The 20,257-nt window shown below is 37.2% G+C and overlaps 1 protein-coding gene across 3 annotated transcripts in view; it reads right to left on the reverse strand.

Moving 5' to 3' along the window:
* Positions 1-454: 454 nt before the first annotated feature.
* The window catches only part of ERCC6L2 (ERCC excision repair 6 like 2), a 139,971-nt gene continuing 120,168 nt past the window's right edge, over positions 455-20,257 (reverse strand). For 2 of the 3 annotated variants that reach the window (XM_053205164.1, XM_015068299.3), the window contains 2 exons: positions 10,230-10,411; positions 1,551-3,922 (listed from right to left, as the gene is read on the reverse strand). In XM_053205164.1, the coding sequence (XP_053061139.1) occupies positions 2,950-3,922; positions 10,230-10,411 (1,155 nt within the window). In that variant the 3' untranslated portion in view covers positions 1,551-2,949. Of the gene's footprint in view, positions 666-1,550; positions 3,923-10,229; positions 10,412-20,257 lie in introns of those variants that run through there. The other variant, XM_053205165.1, reaches the window with a different exon arrangement.

Consider the following 20,257-nt stretch of genomic DNA (forward strand, 5'->3'; position numbering starts at 1 on the left):
TCACCAAACTCCGCTCTGCAAAGTGAGGCTCCATTGTCTTGAACACTTAGGGGCAGCCACACTGCTTGCAGATGATGTTAATTTACTCTGAGAAGTGGTTTCAGGGCTTTAAGGGAAACCTAAGGAATTCAAGTGCAAAAGTCTCTCAGTATTTTGCCTCAGTTTCCAATAGAGTGCTTTAAAAAGAAGTAAACAAAACAGACTATGGCAAATAAAATCTTGGAAACCTGAAGTTGGAAGGTTTTTTAGTAGTGATATGGTCCATGTGGGGTTTTTGTTGGTAAGTTTATTTTGAGAGAGGGAGAGAGAGAGGGAGAGAGCACAAACAGGGGAGGGGCAGAGAGAGGGGGAGAGAGAGAATATACCAAGCTGGCTCTGAGCTGGCAGCCCAGAGCCCAATCAGGGCTTGAACTTACAAAACCATGAGATCATGACCTGAGCCAAAACCAGGAGTCAGAAACCGAAGTGCCTGAACCACCCAGGTGCCCCTGGGCAGGATTCTTATTGTCAGCCCTTCATAGTGTCTGTTGCCAGATTCATCAATGGTTTCTCCAACTCCTCCTACTGTTCCAGTGCAGGGAAAGTCAACCCTTACAGTTTCTCTCCTGGAACTCTGACTGGCTCCTCTTCATACCGGACCCTGTACTCTGCTTGACACACTGTGCCTGCATGAAAATAATGACATATTTCACTGATAACTGCTGAAAACTAATTTTTAAACTCCAGGTCTGTATTTTTGCTTCCATTTTGACTTTTACTTATAAAAAATATCTTTAATTGTATTTCATTATATTGTGTGAATATCATTTTATGACTTGAAAGTCATTATATTAAATTTTTTTTTTGAAGTTTATTTTTGAGACAGAGACAGCGTGAGCGGGGCAGGGGCAGAAAGAGAGAGAGAGAGAAAGTGAGAAAGAGAGAGGGAGAGGGAGAGGGAGGGGGGGAGAGAGAGAGAGAGAGAAAGAGAGAGAGAGAGAGAGAGAGAGAATCTCAAGCAGGCTCTGCACCATCAGCACAGAGCCGATGCGGGGCTCGAACTCATGAAACCGTGAGATCATGCCCTGAGCCGAAACCAAGAGTTGGATGCTTAACCAACTGAGCCACCCAGGCACCCCTATATTAAAAAATGTAAAAGCATTTTATTTTATGAAAGGTCTACTTTCATTAAAAGTGGTATCAAAGCTGAGATGAAGGGGCATCTACTTGCTTATCCAACCTCCTCCCAACAGCTAGTCCCACAGCAGGCTGACAGCATTTCTATGTCAAGTCTACCACAGACTACACAACACATTCATTTTGTAGCAAGCACCTCAGTGGTGAAACTCAGCATCTGATAAATTTGAACACAACTCAGCTGCAAGTAGGAAAAAAAAAAGATTAATCTAAAACAATGATTTGCAAGCTGTGATTTTCAATCATTAATGGGTTGTAAAATCAATTCAGTGGGTTATGAGAGCATTAAAAACCACACATACACAAGAGCCAAAAGAGCAAATTCCTATGCATCTTTTCTAGATCAAAGTACAACTGCATGCCTTACAGGTAAATACTCTTTCATAAACATTTTATTTCATCACATATATACTAGGTCATGACATAAAATATACTTCACAGCCCTCAACCACATCACATTGAAAAACATATTTGGTTATTCAGTCTCTTAAAAGATTTCTTTGTTTCTTTGTTTTCGTTTTGTTTTGTTTTTTCCATTTCTGAGCCATGGCTCCCCACTGCAATGGCTGGGTACTCTGAAGCTCTCCCCACTCAACACAGCAACAATTTACGGTGCTCTTAGTACCACCATTTCCTGGTTCACTGCTATTTTCTATTTTTCCTCCTCTATTTTTCCACAGCTCCAGGAGCTCAACTTAAGGGAATTACCACTGGGCATCTGAATGTGGATCAGGTCCCTGCTGCCATGTGCCAGGCATGACACCAGGGGCTCTACACACATGACTCTTTACAGATATGGTTCCTTATCTTTCACCCGTAGCAGTATCTCACCTATCCCTCTCTAGGCACTGGCACAGGACACATAGGGACTGAGTGAATGTTTCCACGTAAATGAACTCAACAATAAGCACATTCTGTTGATTGTAAACCACATAAATTCAATTCAGCAAAAGAGAATAGTTTCAAATAAAATGTTTCCTCATTTTGCCATACTTAATACAAAAGTACTATACAAAGCTTAATTTATATTGATTAAATCCTAGTTGTTGTATAAAAAGTTGAGGCATTGGTGTTCTGTGGCTACTGGTAGTAGTTATATTACTTCGGTGTCATATCTCATATAGTACAGTTATACAACATTAACCCTTTGATTTTGAGCAGTTATAAACTTATTTTAACACAACATCATATATTCATTACTAGTTATTACCCTCACCTAAAATAATTTAGCAATAGTACATGATACTGAGGGAAAAGGAAAACAGTTAACTTAATACTTTTCTAAATGCTAGTAAGAAAGAAACACATCAATGCACACCTGATTTGGGGGATGACCATAACTCGGCCTATGACTTCAAATGGAATCTGGGAAAGTAAACCAAAGGTGTTTTTAAGCTGAAAGGACACAAATGTTGAGTTCAAACTCTTCATCTTTCATATTAGGCAGTATCTACACACGAAGGTAAATGACTTATCTACAGGCACATAATTACACAGTAAGAGAGATGTCCAAGGTCTCCTGATAACAAATCTAGACTTTTTCTATTTCATAACAGAGGTTCATACTATAATACAATCATATTTTTAAAAGATCAAATCAGATATCAAGGAAAACAAATCCATCATAACCTTTTAGGCTAAAAAAAACCCTAGAGCAAGAGTTTAATAAAAATGCATGACAGCTGTGTTCAAGATAACATAGTGTGGAATACAGTGTTGTAAACATGGATGGCAGAAGTTCATGGTTACAGTAATTCATTGTGTGTTTACGCATTAGTTTTGTGCACTAGTTGTGTTTTCATCTGTATCACTTAAGCTAAATTTTTTCCACAAAAATTTCTCATTTGATTTCCAAAGCGAAGTTTCCAGCTCCTCTTTCCTTTTGGAGGATGCGGCAAGGGGCACTTTTTCACATAGAGTCTCTATCACTGCCAAGTCAGTGAGTTTACTAAGGCTGTCGTCATTCTGTTCATTCAAGATGTCCCAGAAATCTTTTGGTCTCTGTTTTGCTTTTTCCATGGGCCCTGAAAGAACTTTCTTTGGCAGCTGTGTGGGACTGTTCCCATAACTATTAAAGAGGTCATCAAGAATAGATGTGTCACCAAGTAAGCCTACCACAGAAGTGTTTCCTAACACTGGATTTTCTACCTTCTTGTTTTCCACTTTGAAAAGGGGTCCGTTTCTTGAAATGCCTGTTCTTGTTGGGTTTTGTTGCTCTTTCATTGTATTTTCTAATTTTTCTAACTCATATGCTTCAGACTTACTGTTCAGGGAACAGGATACTACAGTATCTTTGGATGCTTGGCTGTTTTTTCCATTGTCAGTCTCTTGGGTAGAGCTCATACGTGATTTGGTAGTCTCTCCGTCATTAGAAAGTACCTGTTCCCTATGGGAACCGTGATTTTGAAACTCAATGGATTTTTCTTTATATATTTTTGGGCTGCAAATTTGAGAAACTCTTTTGGGAGAATCTTTAAGTGCCAAAGTTGCAGAATCTGACAGCCCTTCTTTTATAAGAGATTCTGTTTTTTCAGATTTATTCCTGACTCTCTCTCTTTTCTGACAGGAAGTTTTAATGCATTCTGAAGCAAAATCCACAAAAAATTCTTTTACCTCCGGATACTGAGAAGCATAAAAGTCTTTTAGCATTTTCTGTCGTTCTTCTGATGTAGCATTAGTTATATTTTTAGCAAATTCCTTTACAGAAGGCAAGTTAAAATAAGAAGCCATTTCTTCAAATTGTTTTCTGAAGATTTAATGAACAAAACCAGTAGTTATTTTTATTATTTTATTTTTAAAGAACTCACCATCAGTGATATTAAAAAAAGACACAAAGCAATGTTCAGTTGATCCCTGAACAACACAGGTGTTAGGTTTCCCTGTGTAGTCAAAAATCTGAATATAACTTTTGACTTTCCCCCAAATTAGCCTACTGTTGACCAGAAGCCTTATTGATAATGTAGAGAGTCAATTAATACATATTTTGCATGTTACATATATTATATATACTGTATCCTTACAATAAAGTAAGCTAGAGAAAAGAAAATGCTGTTGAGAAAATCACAAGGAAGAAAAAATATATTTGCAGTACTGTATTTACTGGAAAAAAATCTGCCAGTAAGTGGACCCACATAGTTCAAACCTGTGTTGTCCAAGGGTCAACTGTAATCTTATTGATTTAGTATATATTAACTTAATTCCATAATGAAAATGCATTTTACACTAGCAGAATGTGACCTCTTTCCTTATGCTAGTGAAAAAAAATTCTAGTTCATGAAATCACCAGCTTTTGAAGTTATTTTGATTTATACTATTAGGCATTTCCTGGGAATGATGGGATCCCAGCATGCTGCTCCTCCAGTCAGCCAACTTACGGCTGACATGAGAATCATAATTTATATAATCTGTCTGAAAATCTATATTGCATTCAAGTCCTATGAAATAAAATTGTCAAAAAAAGGTCCTAATGAAAAGAGAAAATTCTGAAAAATAAAGGGATTTTTTCTTCTTTCCTTTTTTCCCTTCTTCCACAAATACAACAAAGAAATTTCATACAACTTTTTGATGGTCCTAAAGGAAAATTCTAAACTGATAAACCTAGATTCTTTCTTTCCCCAACTGGCCTGCCTTGCGTATAGACAGCTAAACTAAGAAATGAGATGTCATTTAAAGGAGTGAGTTTTACTCTTAGTATAAGATACTAACAAAAGCTGTTGTATGCATGTGTGAGAAAATGGACCTTCCAGAACCCTGGTAAGACAGAGGCAGAAAGATTGTTTCACAACCCTGGACACCAGACTGTGCTCCTTTCCCCAGGTGAGGGTGCTATGGACTGAACTGCAACACCCTCAAATTCATTATGGGCTTCAAAGCCCTAAACCGCAGAGTATATGGAGATAGGGCCTTTAGAAGGTAATTAAGGTTAAATGAGGTCATAAGAAGCCATCAGAAATATCTTTCTCGGCCAAGAGAGGACACGATGAGGTCACCATCTGCAAGTCAGGAGAGCCCTCACCAGGAGCCAAATCAGCTGGCACCCTGATCTTCAACTTCCCAGGCTCTAGAACTGTGAGAAATAACTTTCTATTGTTTAAGCCCCAGTCTATAGTATTTTGCTATGGCAGATGGAGCAGACAAAGACAGAGGGTATTGCTTTGCTGATGCTGAGTTGGGCCATGAATCAGGAGAGCTCAGTGTTTGTAAACATTCTTTTAAAAAAAGCCAGATGGTGTTGTAACACATGATTAAAAGTCCCAAAGTTTTAGAATTATGTTTATATTTGATATAGTTCCTTAAAACATTCATTTATACATTCAACAAACATTTATAGACCCTCTATGTGCTAGGCACCATAGAGCTATACAGCAGTGAACAGCCGATCACCATATTCTTCAAGGAGTTTATAGTCAAGCTGGAGGAGACAGACACATGAAAACCAAACCAGAAGAGAGTGATAAATCCCACTACAGATGTAAATACAGGGCCCTGTGGGTTCCCACAGAAGGGGTACCTGAGCCAGTGATGGATCATGGGTAAGGTAGCAGGGAAGGCTTCTCTGGTGTCACCAGTCAGGCAAGGGTAAGTGAGGAAACCGTCCAGGGAACAGGGAACATGCACAGGCCCACTTCAGAGAGAACCTGGTACACAGAGGGGCAGGAGAAATTGCCAAGGAAGAGGCTGACTATCATGAAGGGTCCGTATGTCAATTTCAAAAGTTTGAATTTTATCCTGCACACACAACAGAGAATCCTGAGGGTAAAATAATGATTTATTTGTAATGTATGTAATTTGGAGCTTTAAAGCCACTATTATTTTGCTGCTCAGGCCAGGTTATGTCAAGTTTGTGTTTCCTGTGATTTTAGTGGCATCCATCGTGCATGCTCATGACTTTTGTGCCTTCAGATGAGCACCCTGCCTTCTAGTCCTCTTCACTGCACTGGTCCTCTTCACTGTTCCAAGTCCAGATATTATCTATGCCTGAGCAACAGCCACTCTTGCTGCCAAGAGAATATTTAATAACACAAATACAAGCTTCCAAATTTCTGTCCTGGAAATTGCCAATGTTCTTGTTGGAAAGCAACAAGCACGTTCTTAAAAGGTTCCAGTTTTTACTTCATATGAAGTAATGAGGTATTATTTTGTTTATTAATCATCTCCAAATCCATTTTCATGGCCTTTCTAATAAATATTTGTGCTGCGAAGATTAAGTTATTGGCAAAGTTACAGGCTGATGTCTTATTTATCCAAGACTTGGTGGTGTCTCAGAAGCTGCCAGAATACTTCACCTTTGCTGTGCTGACCTCACTCAGAATCTTACAATTCTGTCCCTTTTGGGAGGAGAGCTTCTGACCCCATGTTATACCAGTAGTATGCAAGTAAATTAGGCTGGGAGGTTGTCCTTTACAGGAAGAATATGATTGATTATAATTCATTTTATTTTTGCCTTCTAACTTGCTTTCATAATTCTTGGTCTTTAAAAGAATTTTCTCTAAGTATTTAAGGAAGGTACACTCAGGAGGTATAAACTAGCCACTTTGTAAGGAAAATTTAATAAACTAAAGTAGACACTCATAAGTCACTAGAAGAAAGAAAAAAAAAAGGAAATCAGAGACAGGTCTATTTTAGCAAATATATCCAGAGTAGTTGTGTGTCATGTATATAATTCAAGTTCTCTCCCCTTTTCATGAGAACTGAGGGAAAATGGTGGGACACAGCTAAGTCATCTTCTCTTTGCCTGAGCTTTCTTGAGTGAAGGGAGAACTGAAACTTCATTCCGATGACCTGATGGCCACAGCTGGTACGGATTCGTGACTCTCATAAAAGAGGATGATTAGTGGGAAAGATGTGTCAGCAGTTCTGACATCGATCCCTAGGTCAGAGGTTGGCATTCTAGCATTAGTCTTTCACTTAGCCTAAGGCATTTATTCCCTGGGATGGGCAGAGAAGAAAGTGAGAGAAGGAAAATCTAATCATTTGTTAATAGTTTTATTTTTATATACAGTGCTAACGGAGATAAAGACACTTGTGCTCTTTAAAAACTGGTAAAATCCATTATGGTCTGCCTCTGAACAAAATAATTGCCCAAAGCAAATTACCCCCAATTTGCCCAGAATCATCATTGTAAGTCTATTTATGAGGAGAGATGCTACTGTAGCATGTAGGGTGTTTGCCTTTCTGGGCAATGGTGGGGAGCTGAGAGCCACACTCTAGCCTACCACACCAGCACCCAAGGGCTGAGGAGCTACCAAACCGGTGAGGAAAGAATTTGGAACAGGGAGAACCATCACCATTTGCCCATTGTCTGCAGAGGCCTTCAGGGTCAATTCAACCATGCCTTTCATCCCTGCTTAGCTCAGTCACTACTCCTCTGTCACCTGTAACCCCAGGCCTTTTCCTGGTCCTAGTCTCTTCCTCCCCAATCTAATGGAATCCCTCAGCCTTCCAGACCATTCCTCAGCCCCTGGAATGAGGCTATGCTCTACCAACTCCCTTGTTCTTCTCCCCAGATGGTCCCTCTATCCCCTCATGATGCCACCTCTTCCCATACGGCCCTCACAAGATAAGGCTCTTATACCTCACATCTTAAACCTCAGGGTTCATGCTTCACATGCTGCTTCCAGACCATTTTTTTTTCTTAAAGATTCCTTTCCCTTTTGCAGGTTTATGCTATCCTGCTAATCCATTCTTTCCCTCAATTTGTCTACTGACCTCTTAGTCGCTTCCTCCTAGTGACTGAACTCATGATCAATCCTGTTTCCTTTCCCATCTCCTGCCATCACTCTTGACAACACCAACATCCATGTGGATGGCCCATGTAACTCCAACTCCTAGCCCACCAATTTCTTTACCACCATCCCCCACTCCCCAAGACTCAACAGAATGTCAGGTCCCTATTCCTAAGGACATATACTGCCATTGTCATTACCATTAATTGCACAACCTGCAAATCCCTGAATTTAGTCACCTCATAATCCAGCTCAACTGTTTAATTCCCCCATGACAACAATGCTGGAAGATACTTCTGACCTCATCAAGCCTCCCCTTGTTTAGCTTAGGTTCGACTTTATAATTACTCCTTTGCAAACATCTTTCAGCTTCTTTGCTTCTCTCTCCCTCCATTCTAACCCCTGATAAAACCCAGCCATCTCCCTATTCTGTGTCTGCAACTGAGCAATTGAAGCCTGGCTGAACAAAGTCTGCACAACTGCATGGATGCTTTTACTGGAATTACTCTCCAACAGGGACTTAACATGACCCATGAATTCTAGTCTCACCAAGCTTGCTGTTCTAATTGATAAATGATTTATTTCATGACTTTTCTCTCCTGAAATTTCTCTCCCTCTGATTTGATACTTTAATTCTCAGTTAATTGACAAAATATCGCATCTATGCCCATCTTCCATCCCTCCTCTTCTGATGCCTCTCAAAGGCTAGACCTTCTTCAGTAGTCTGGATCCCACCCTCTCCTGCTCTGCAGGACTTCTGTTACCACTTCTCCAGCATGATCTCTTTTTTTCCATATTGGTTTTTTCCCTCAACACACAAATAGGTTTATTGTCTTCCCAACTTAAAAAAATTTACCTTTGACTGCACAATGCCCTCCAACTACCGCAACTTTTCACACTCACAGAGCAGTCTCAAGATCTGCCCATCCCCTGCTTCCCACCTCACCCTGAGTCTGCCTAGGGATTTGTAGACTGCTCACATCAAGGCAGCCAGTGAGTTCTCCTGCCAGTTCTGGAAGGCACTTTTCCACTTCATCTGATTCTGGTTCTCAGCAGCATTTAATAAAATGAAGTGCTTCCTCCATTTTGAAATTTTCATTCCTCTTGGACTTCAGGACCTTATAGTGTGCCTCCTACCCAGCAGGCCACTGTCCCCTTAAGGCTCAGTCCTATCTTCTCTTCTGTCTGTGCTGGGTTCCTAGGCTGTTCACATAACTTGTGGCTCTAAAACCATTTAAAATCTCAATGCTGATGACTTCCACATTTAGATCTTTAGTCCCCAAATCCTATTTCCATAGAACCTCAAATTTAATACAAGCAAAAGAGAACTCTTGATTTTTTTCAGTCCAAACTCCTAGTTTTCCCCATTTTAGTAAATCCAGTCTGTTGCTCCATGGAAAAGTTAAGAGTAGTCTTGTTTTCTCTCTTTCCCAACAACCAGTCCATACCAAACTGAATTCATCCACCAAACTCTATCTCCATGGGAACCACTCTACCGTAAACCACCATTGGCTAGTTCCTTATGGTCTTCCCTAGTCTGCTCTCTTCCACAAAGAAACTAGAACAATCTTTGAGAAACATACATCAGATCATGTTCATGCCTCAATAGCTTTGACACACCTGGGACAAAATCCAAACTCTTATCCACAACCTACAGGGCTTTGCATGCTCCAGCCCCATCTATGTCTTGGCCTTCAGCTCATGTCTTTCTGCTTGGTTTATTATGCACTAAGTACACTAGTCTTCTCTCAGTTCCTTGAGCACATCAAACCTCTTTGCTCCCTAGGGATGTCCTTAACCTAGTTCTTTGCCTGGTTATCCCTCAGGTCTCAGATGCCAACTCTGTTGCGAGGTCTTACTCTCTACCCAGTAGAAAGCCATTGGCCCCCCTCCAGGTCACCTTATTCTCTACCAACCAGGCCTGTCCACTTCTTTCCTATAATACACCATTTTATAATTATTTATAATTTTTTTTTTAACTTTTGAAAGTTTTATGGTTTAACTCTCACTGCACTATAAACTCTGTCCTTTTTTATCCTGTCTGTGTAAAACCTAGCACAATGCCTGAGTGCATATTAGGTGCTCAATATTCAAAGAGTAAATAAAATGCAATTAAGTGTTTCATTTATCCATATAAAATGATTTCATTTTTTTATCAATTGAGGGATTAGCTCTCTAAAAACATCTAAAACATTTTGAATTTATTTTTTGAAGTATACAAATTCAGCTGCCAAGTATGGTTAAGATTCAAATTATTTGTGTATTTTATTAAGTAGCTATATTTCTTTTGAGAATAATTTTTAAAGTCCAGTGTTGCTATACACATACCTGCGGATCCCTTTTGGCGTTTCTCCAATTATAAAGGTGGTCTGGTCTGTGCGGTAGACTTTTTTCTTCTTTTGGCTTACAGGGTGTGAAATGTAAAGGGGAAATGAAATGTTTCCTTCACTTAGTTGTTGGTCTTTCTTTGAAAGTGTCAATATATCTGTCTTCATTTTTTCTTTATGTGTCTGGAAAGAGAAGGAATGCAAAACCTAAGTCTGAAAAAATAGTCATTTTTGGTCAAATGAGGAGATGGCCTTATTTTTTCCAAAACCTCTTTATAATCAAGTATATCATATTCTCTAGTTGATAACAATATGAGAGATGTTAGTTAACTTAGATTTTTAAAAAGATGATACAGGAATAAGTTACTTTTATATATTTCATAAATATATATTTATATTTTATATATTTTATAGAAATATAAACATTTATATTTATAAAATAAATATTTCATATAAATATATATTTATATATTTCATAAATATATTTTATAAATATATATTTATATAAATATATTTATATAAATATATATATTTGTATTTTATATATTTATGAAATATATAAAAGTAATGCCAATACTATGATGTTTCCATGGTGTCCATCATTTAAAATATATGTTACAGAATATATCTTTCTTAAAGATATAATAAAAGTAATAGCAATAATATGATGCCTTCATTGTCAAGTTTGTTGGGATATTATATACATGCTGATATCCACAATCCTAAATGAGAATAAAAATTAATGATTATAAAAATAATGGCATAAAAACAAGATATTTAAAATTCTTAAATCAGTAATTTCCCTCAATATTACTAATCAGATTTTTATTTAATTTTACATAAGTAGCCAAACTTTAAAATAATAACAATCTTTATGTGATAATTAAGTAAGAAACCATTTTCATAAATCCTACCTTTTAATCTCTACTAGATTGCCAGAATATTTAGTGATTTTAAGATGCTAACTACAGTTGGTTGACACTATATATAGAATTATATTTATTTTACAGACTATACTTGTTGCTTGTCTAACATAAATTGTTAAAAACACTGAGTCAAGAAAAAAATAATTTTAATTATTGGTTCCAATTTCCCTGAGAAGATGGTACAGTGAATACATGGAAAGCCCTACCCCACTCCAAAATGAGAAGACTAGATACAATTTGGTAACAACAACAAAATTACATTTGAGCTCAGAAGTGAGAAAGGTAAATCTCTAGGTGCCAAAAACAAAGAAGTGGTGAATAGGAGCTGATGCTCAGCAGTCCAGAGTTAGGGCCTTAAGTTATAGTTTACTAGACCCCATGTATAGAGGGGAGATGGAAATGACTGAACTCCCTGCATTAAAAAACAAACAAACCAAAAACACAGTAGGAATTAAGAGGCTATCCAGTTTGCAAATTAAAGCTAGTAAAGTCCAAACTGGGAACACAGAAGAGAAGCAGGCTACCTTCCTATTCTAGATAGGAAGAATCACTGGAATGCCCAGCCTGTGCCATTTGTGGAATCTGATTTTGTAGCACCTGGGTGGAATGGAAAATCTAAGCTAAAAACCAACATAAAAAACTGGTCCAGAATCAGTGAAAACCATAGATCTCAATGAGGAGTGAATATAAAAACATACCATGGGAAGATTTCTATAATCCAGAGAATGCTTTTGATTCTGATGGGTGGTGGTGGCAGGGGTGGGGGAGGGGGTGGGGGGTGGGTTTGGGCAAAAATTATGAAGAATATATAAAACCCACCACCATGAAAATGGGCAGAAGCAACAAGTGTGAGAATATGTATCTGAGGAATTATAGATAACAAAGCAATCTGCAAGAGACTTTAAATCATTAGCAAGTCCAGAAAGATAAAGGAAAGAATAGAATATACTAGGGCTGGTATTATATAGACAGATCTGAAAGAGCCAAACACAAACTCTAAAAAGGAAATGTGGTTTTGAAATAAAAAATAGAGATAGGAACAAACTCAAAACATGGGTTAAGCAGCAGACTAAACAGTCTTACAATGATAGTTGATAAAGTGATAGAGAAAGAAGACATGGCAGAAGACATACCAAAGTTTGTAAAATATTAGAAGGTAAAAACAGAGAAAACAAAAGAGATAATATAAAGACATAATGGCAGGTAACTGAAGAAGGCATGAATCCTCAAACTAAAAAGGGAAAGCAAATCTCTCGTGGGAAAAATAAAAATAAATCTGTACTTTGTTATATCACAGAGAATATCTTAAAAACTGCCAGAAAGAAAAAATAAGATATCCCACAAAGAAATGACAATCAACCTGAAGACAGACTTCTCATGAACACCACCACCACCAGAAGACAATACCTTCTACATGCAGACAGGAAAAAAATATATAAACTTAGAATTCTATACCCAGTTAAACTATCTTTAAAGAATTCTTTTTTTCAGACATACATACAGGAGTTTGCTAGACACAGATTCTTGCTGATGACATAATTATTTTTCTTTTGCAGGAGTTCAATGGGATTGAAATGGCACATATAAATGAATGTGTATAGGGAAGAGTTTTTCATTCCACAAATATTTACTGAGCACTTGTTATCTTCCTGTCACCATGCTATGCATTTGAGAACAAAAATATTTACATATACAAAGAGGCCTTTCCCTTAAGGGACTTAAAAATGACAAGCCAATTTTTAAATTTTAAGATGGAACATTTAGTTTTTTTAAAAATAAATCACTTATCTCTTCAACTTATTATATTTAAATTCATTTTATTGAAATAAACTGAACATTGGATAACATGTAAGATATAACTGTATGCATTTTATTTTATTTTATTTTATTTTATTTTATTTTATTTTAAAGTGATCTCTATCTAACATGGGTACCGAACTTATGACCCGAGATCAAGATTCACGTGCTCTACACAGCCAGCCAGGCACCCTGTAACTGTATGTTTTTTTAGTAGCAAACCATTTCTAATGAAAATAAATTGACTTCTTAAATATCTATTGTGACTCAGATGAACAAACATAAAATGCTGAAAGTACTTTCCTTAAAGACATCGTTTTTTGAATCTTAAAGCATCAACAAAGAGAGGAAAATGCTGACCTTTGAAGATAAATCTGTAAGAGATTTAAAAAAAAATTTTTTTTTAACATTTATTTATTTTTGAGACAGAGAGAGACAGAGCATGAACAGGGGAGGGGCAGAGAGAGAGGGAGACACAGAATCTGAAACAGGCTCCAGGCTCTGAGCTGTCAGCACAGAGCCCGACGCGGGGCTCGAACTCACGGACAGTGAGATCATGACCTGAGCCGAAGTCGGCCGCTTAACCAACTGAGCCACCCAGGCGCCCCAAATCTGTAAGAGATTTGACACACTTATTTTACCTCACAAGAAAACAGATGACTGTTATAAGTTTCTAATAAAAAGGCTCATCATCTTAAGATGATTCCCAAGAAATGATCTATTATTGTAAGGAGAGATGGTATGTTTACGTGAGGATAAGTGAAATAAACAGAAAAAGAAGGAACTGGGCCAACCAAGAACACTCCCTCCTCATATACTGCAATTTCTGAAGCCATGGAGAAATCATGCCAGACAATTGTAATTTTCAATAATTTACATGATTACTCTTGGTCTTTCTGACTCTGGCAAAGCATTACAAAGCTCACATTTTGTATGGATACATTTTTTTTTTTTAAGTCAGTTTTATAAATTCTTCAGGAAAATTCAGCTTTTCAACACAGGTATCAAACAGGTGGATCTTTAATTTTGCCAAGAATTCTATATTTAAAAACTTGATTGTGTTAGATAATCATTCTTTTCACACATGGGCTTAATACCTTATCCTTCATTAAAAACAAACAAAATCTATCTAGGTTCAGATAGGTTCATTTTAGTAGAGTACTTTGTACTGAAACAAGATTGTAAACAAAATTTTGTTTGTTAATTAACTTAATAAACATTTTAGTGGCCTTGTTACAAAGCTGGTTTCACTACTTTATAGTAAAATGGTATCCTTTACAATAGTGGATACAAGGAAAAAAGTTCCAAAGTTTAGTTCCAATTGCAGTGATAGTTATGCCATAAAGCAAAATTCAAGGCCTATGGCCAAGATGAAAAGTTTCCAGATTATGTGAATTGGACTCAAACTCATTCATTACCACTTATGTCAAAGCTGTGAAGTCATATGACACTGAGGCAACACAATGAAGTAGCAACAGTTATAAAGGCTCGAGTAATGAAAAGTTCAGTAAAAAAGACTGGATTAGGAATTTAAAAGACAATACTGTCCTTCCTTAACACTAGGAGAGAGGGTGAGGTTGCTTGCTAAAGAAAGCAAAATAAATCCACTCCTCTTTCTGCTAAAGAGTAGAATGGCCAACAACTGGAATACTATGCCTGTATTTAAAAGGAAATTTTGCAATCATGACCTGAATAAGAAAGAAATGCCAGTTTCTGCAAAAGCCCCTAAGTGTTCCTAATGTTTTCTTAAAGTTTCTTCAAAACTATCCATCAAGATTTGCCTTGAGGAAGTACTTCTATATTCTGTGATTCTGATGAGTTTTCCGTCATATTACAATTTATGATTATAATAATAAGGAAATATAAAGATAAGAACTTTGTACATTGTATTGTATAAATATTTCTGCTAAGTATTTTAGAAAGCTTGACACTATTAGAGTATAATTTATAACTTAGTAATTGCTACATTCATGATTATTTGCCTAAGTTATTGGGTATTGTTAGGTGTTTCTACTATAGTGTTTTTATGAAAAAAATCAAATTCAATTTGTGGAATCTTTATTAAAAATAAAATCTAGTAAGTGGTTTACCCCTAGGAAATGTAAAAATACAGTTAAAAATTCATTTGATGATGAGATTAGTTGAATGGAAATGGGGGGATACTTAAGTAGAAGCTGGGTTTATCGGAGAATTCTGAAATAATCATTCTAATCTATGGGTGGTAATATGTCTTCCTCCTTTGGACATACACATACTATATGCAGCCATCAGTTGAGAACTGAAAAAGTAAAGGAAAAACTGTCCGCCTTCAGACCACAGTTAACCAGGGCTAAAAAGGTAAAAGATAGGCTATGTCTGATTATGGTAAATCCTAATCTCATTCATATAATTAAGAATTTAAACACATGATATGCTGTTTTTACAAAAATAATGATTTATTATTAAAACTAAAGTTCATAAATATAAAAATTGTTTAATTCAGTTAAAACATTAAGTATATATCATTTCTGTAAAGGATAATTGTTCTAATATATTTTGGCCAAAATAGTCTCCTCATCTATTCACAGTTAAATGCTTAACTTGGAAATGGCTCACTTCAAAGACTTTATGAATATCACCTTTGATTTAATTTTCATAAAGTTATAAAATCATTATTGATTTTTCTGATTTGTCTGTAAATTGTGTTTGAAAATATATCATAAAAATTACTACTTAAAAATGTACAGGGGTGCTTGGGTGGCTGAAGCATCCAACTCTTGATTTCGGTTCAGGTCATTATCTTACAGTTTGTGGGGTCATGCCCCTGTGTAGGGCTCTGCACTGACAGCACGGAACCTGCTTAGGACTCTCTCTCTCTCTCTCTCTCTCTCTCACTCTCTCTCTCTCTCTCTCTCTCTGCCCTTCCTTTGCTCATGTGCAAATATGCACGTGTGGGTGCACTCTCTCTCAAAAAAAACAAAAACAAAAATATAAAAAATGTATTTTGTATACATGTATACATGTATGTATATTTTGTAAAAAATATAAAAAAATGTACAATGTATACATTCTAAAAAATAAAACCTATAATTATTTTAAATTATAAAAGATCTACATTAGGATTATAGTGAATAAGAGAGCACTTTTGTAGGGAAAAATTCCTTCTTCTAGAGTAGCCCAAATGAATCCACAGTAGACCTAAGCAACTGTATATAATTCTGTATAATTTATTTCTTACTGAGAAGTTTTAGGTTTATGTTGGTTCTATGAGGAAAGTTCCTTATCTTACTCATTGCTCTAAAGATCAATAGTAAGAAAGATTCAAATAACTTTTGATAATACTCTTTTGCCTTTGAACCAAAATTCTGTGTTTCAAGGCATTAGATCTAAGCCAAGTTACGTTACTTTCAATAAGTTATTTTTTGAAAGGCAAAACTAAAAAGGAGATAAAGTATATATAGATTTTCAATATGAAAGTAAGAAAAAATAAAACTGACTCTTAAAAAGTTTAAAGATAGCAATCTTTACTGTCAATGTGCTGAGAAAAGAAAAAAAGAATATTCCTCTTACCTCACAGCCATATGATTACATTAGCATGTTTCTATTTGCTATGTAGGAAATCTATCTTTATGTACTAGGAAGCTTCACTGGGAATAGTGCAGAGAATGTTTAAGTTAAAAAAACAACAACAAAATTTTCTACTAACAGCCTTTGAGGTAAAAAAAAAAAAAACAACTTTGGAGGTAAATTACTGAAGAACTTCAGAGAGCACCTAGATAGGAATAGCAAGGAAATGAGCAGAGCTGATGGGGATCAATCTGTCCTATAGCCACCTACCTGTAACAAGTGGGGGCAAGAAACAGAACAATCCAGGAGAGTGAGTTTCAAAAGGAATCATGAACAGCCTCCAATTCCCATTTTAGCAAGAGAAATATTATTGTAATTTCTGCCATCTTTTTTTTAAAGTATTTATTTATTGATTTATTTTAATATGAAATTTATTGTCAAATTGGTTTCCATACAACATCCAGTGCTCATCCCAACAGGTGCCCTCCTCAATGCCCATCACCCACTTTCCCCTGCCTCCCACCCCACATCAACCCTTAGTTTATTCTGTTTTTAAGAGTGTCTTATGGTTTGCCTCCCTCCCTCTCTTTTTTTTTTTTCCTTCCCCTCCCCCATGGTCTTCTGTTAAGTTTCTCAGGATCCACATAAGAGTTTTCCTCCCCTGCTCATCTATCCATACCCTCCACGGAGGAAGCCTGGACAGGGATAAGGTACAATGCAGAACAGCCTCATAGGATGGGTAGCCTTATCATAGTGGGCCACTGGGAATTACGGAAAAGTTTTATTAAGCAATTTTAGAATGGCTCTGTCTGCTAAGTTGGTCTCTCCAAAAAACACCCTGTAGAACATATACCAGAACAAGGAGCAATAGACATGTAACAGACACATTCACTGTATTGTTTTGTTTTCTTTTTTCCCCCATAACCAGATGTTTAGGTTTGATTAGTCATTGACAAAACTGGAAAGAGAGAGACTTTCAAAGGGATTGGAAGGTCCTGATGGCTTGGACCCACTGAGAAGCCTGAGTTTGGATTCTAAGATCACCAGAGTATCTGCCCATTATAGGAAAGCTCTTGGTCTACACCTTGTTCCTGAGAATGGCACAGAGCCTCACAAGCCACTCTACAGTCACTGCCATGTGTGGGTGTGGGTGCACCATGTAGCCACAGGTCCTCACAGTGTCCTGATCACACCAACTTTGCCATAAAGACTAGAAAAAAAAAATCAGTGTTCTTTTTTTTCTTCATTAAATCTTAAATAGTGAAGTCTGAGAGGCAGCAATACTTTTGTTTACACATCTGTTCAAACAAAAGATTAAAAAAGAAATCTCCCTTTGGGTAAGGGCCAAACTCTATAAACACATAAGAAGTCATAAACTTCTTTGTCTTTGCAAAGCAGGGAATCAGGAGTACTATAAAAATATATAGCACATGTAAATACATTCATTCAAATGGCATCTGAGTGTCTAAAAGGACAAAAACTTTTAAGGGTCTTTGCACAGGTGTGAAAAAGCTCCTATCCTGAAAGTAATCATTCAAGATTTTTGCCTGGAGGTAGGAAATATTCCTGTAAATGCAGTTTTCCAATATTCAGGAAAGCCTAAGGCAACTATGAGCTACTCCTGAATTGTCTTTACTCATCCTCTGGTTGAAAGCCAGGTGGTTAGAGGACCCACCACAAATACATATTAAAGTCAAATTTTCTGCATGTTTAAAAATGACATTCAAATATGGAAAAAAAAAACCCACTTAGATTCAAATCCAAAATCTTTTTGGGGGGGTTGTTATTGCCATTCTGCTTTACTCCTGGAAGAAGTAATAGTTACAATCCAGCTATATCTATGTATCTCTACCTGTATCTATATCTCTCTATATTTTTAATAGTATTTTGCTTTCTAAGTGAGTCACAACAGAACAACTTTATAATGGCTGTCCTGAGCCTAGGTTCCTTTTTTATCCACAACAGTCCATTTCTCATTATCTGATAGACGTATATATCTAACCCTGGGAGAGCAGGTGAGTATTATGGGGCATGCAGCACACACTGCAAACAGAAATAGAAAAGCCCCATCTCCTTGGGATCTGTGACCCTGAAGACACTGCCAGAACAGTCATCTGTGAGAACAGGCCAGGTGAGACAGTGGCAGTCAGAGCACTGGACTCAGCACCTTGGGCCCTAGGGTCCAGAGGAAACTGGGGAAGTTTTGTTAACTTTTTGAGCCTCATTACCCTGGGGGATAATGAGTGATTTGGGGATCAGGACCTAAGGGGGTAGGAATTTGGATCAGGGACTCCCATTGGTCTCTTTCATATTTAAAATTCACAATTCTGGGGCGCCTGGGTGGTTCAGTTGGTTGAGCATCCGACTTCGACTCAGGTCATGACCTCACTGCTCATGAGTTGGAGTCCTATGCTGCGCTCTATGGTGACAGCTCAGAGCCTGGAGGCTGCTTTGGATTCTGTGTCTCCCTCTCTCCCTCTGCCCCTCCCCTGCTTGTGTTCTCTCTTTCAAAAATAAACATTAAAAAAAACAAAATAAAATTCACAGTTCTAGCAGTCCTTATAAGATCTTGAGAAAGTAGTAATCAGTAGGTCCTTAGCATCTTGTAGCCCTGACAATTTCAAATCTTTATATGTATTACTTGCATTATGGTAAAACTTTATCTAAAGACCATTTGAAGGTCCTGTACTTAATAATACCTGGTATGTGAAAAGATCACAGAAGGTGGTGCTGATGGAAAAATATTTAAAGAAAGCCTTCCTTGGCAGGCATCTGTCCCTACCTGCCTTTTCAGCAGCTGGCATTTCCCACAGGGAGCTTAGGCTCCTCCCTTGCTTCCTTCAGGCCTCTGGCTGGAGTTAAGGCTTCTAAATGTAGGCTGACAAAGCCACCAATGGTTCTCTAGCATCTTGGGAAGATCATTTCAAGCATGTCCCAAATGAGAGACATTGCAATTAGCTGTGATGTTTGATGCAGATTATTATTTGATGCAGATTATTATTAATAATAAAGTACTGAAATTTGATTATTATTAATAATAAAGTACTGAAATTAGCAAATTAGAGTGGATTCTGTATGGCCACACCATTCTGATGTGCCTTCTTGAATCCTGTAGAAAAGGAAGTAAAGCTTTTACACAGAGAAAGGCCAATTAAAAGTATATCCCACTAGAAGTGAATTTAATGATCAGGATCCTCTCTTCATATGGTCCAAGATGGCAGTTCTGAAACTATGGGTCTTAAAACCTCTTTACACTTTAAAAATTATTAAGGACCCCAAAGAGCTTTTGTTTGTGTGTGTTTTACCTATTAAACATTCAAAAATATTAGTTAATCCATTAAAAATAACAATAAGCTGGGGCACCTGGGTGGCTCAGTTGAGCGTCTGACTTCAGCTCAGGTCATGATTTCGCAGTTTGTGAGTTCGAGCCCCACATTGGGTGCTGCACTGTCAGCGCAGAGCCGGCTTCGGATCCTCTGTCCCCCTCTCTCTGCCCCTCCCCCACTTGTACTCTCCCCAAAATAAATTATTAAAAAAAATAACAATAAGCCAATTACATGTTAACCTGAAAAACTTTTTATTTTTATTTATTTTTAAATATTTATTTTGCAAGAGTGAGCATGTGCACATGCACTTTCATGACACAAGCAGGGGAGGGGCAGAGAGAGAGGGAGAGAGAGAATCTGCACCATCAGTGTGGGGCCTGAATCAGGGTTTGATATCACGAACTGTGAGATTGTGACCTTAACCAAAATCAAGA

The sequence above is a fragment of the Acinonyx jubatus genome, chromosome D4 (genome assembly GCF_027475565.1).
Source record: "Acinonyx jubatus isolate Ajub_Pintada_27869175 chromosome D4, VMU_Ajub_asm_v1.0, whole genome shotgun sequence".
Taxonomy (NCBI): Eukaryota; Metazoa; Chordata; class Mammalia; order Carnivora; family Felidae; genus Acinonyx; species Acinonyx jubatus.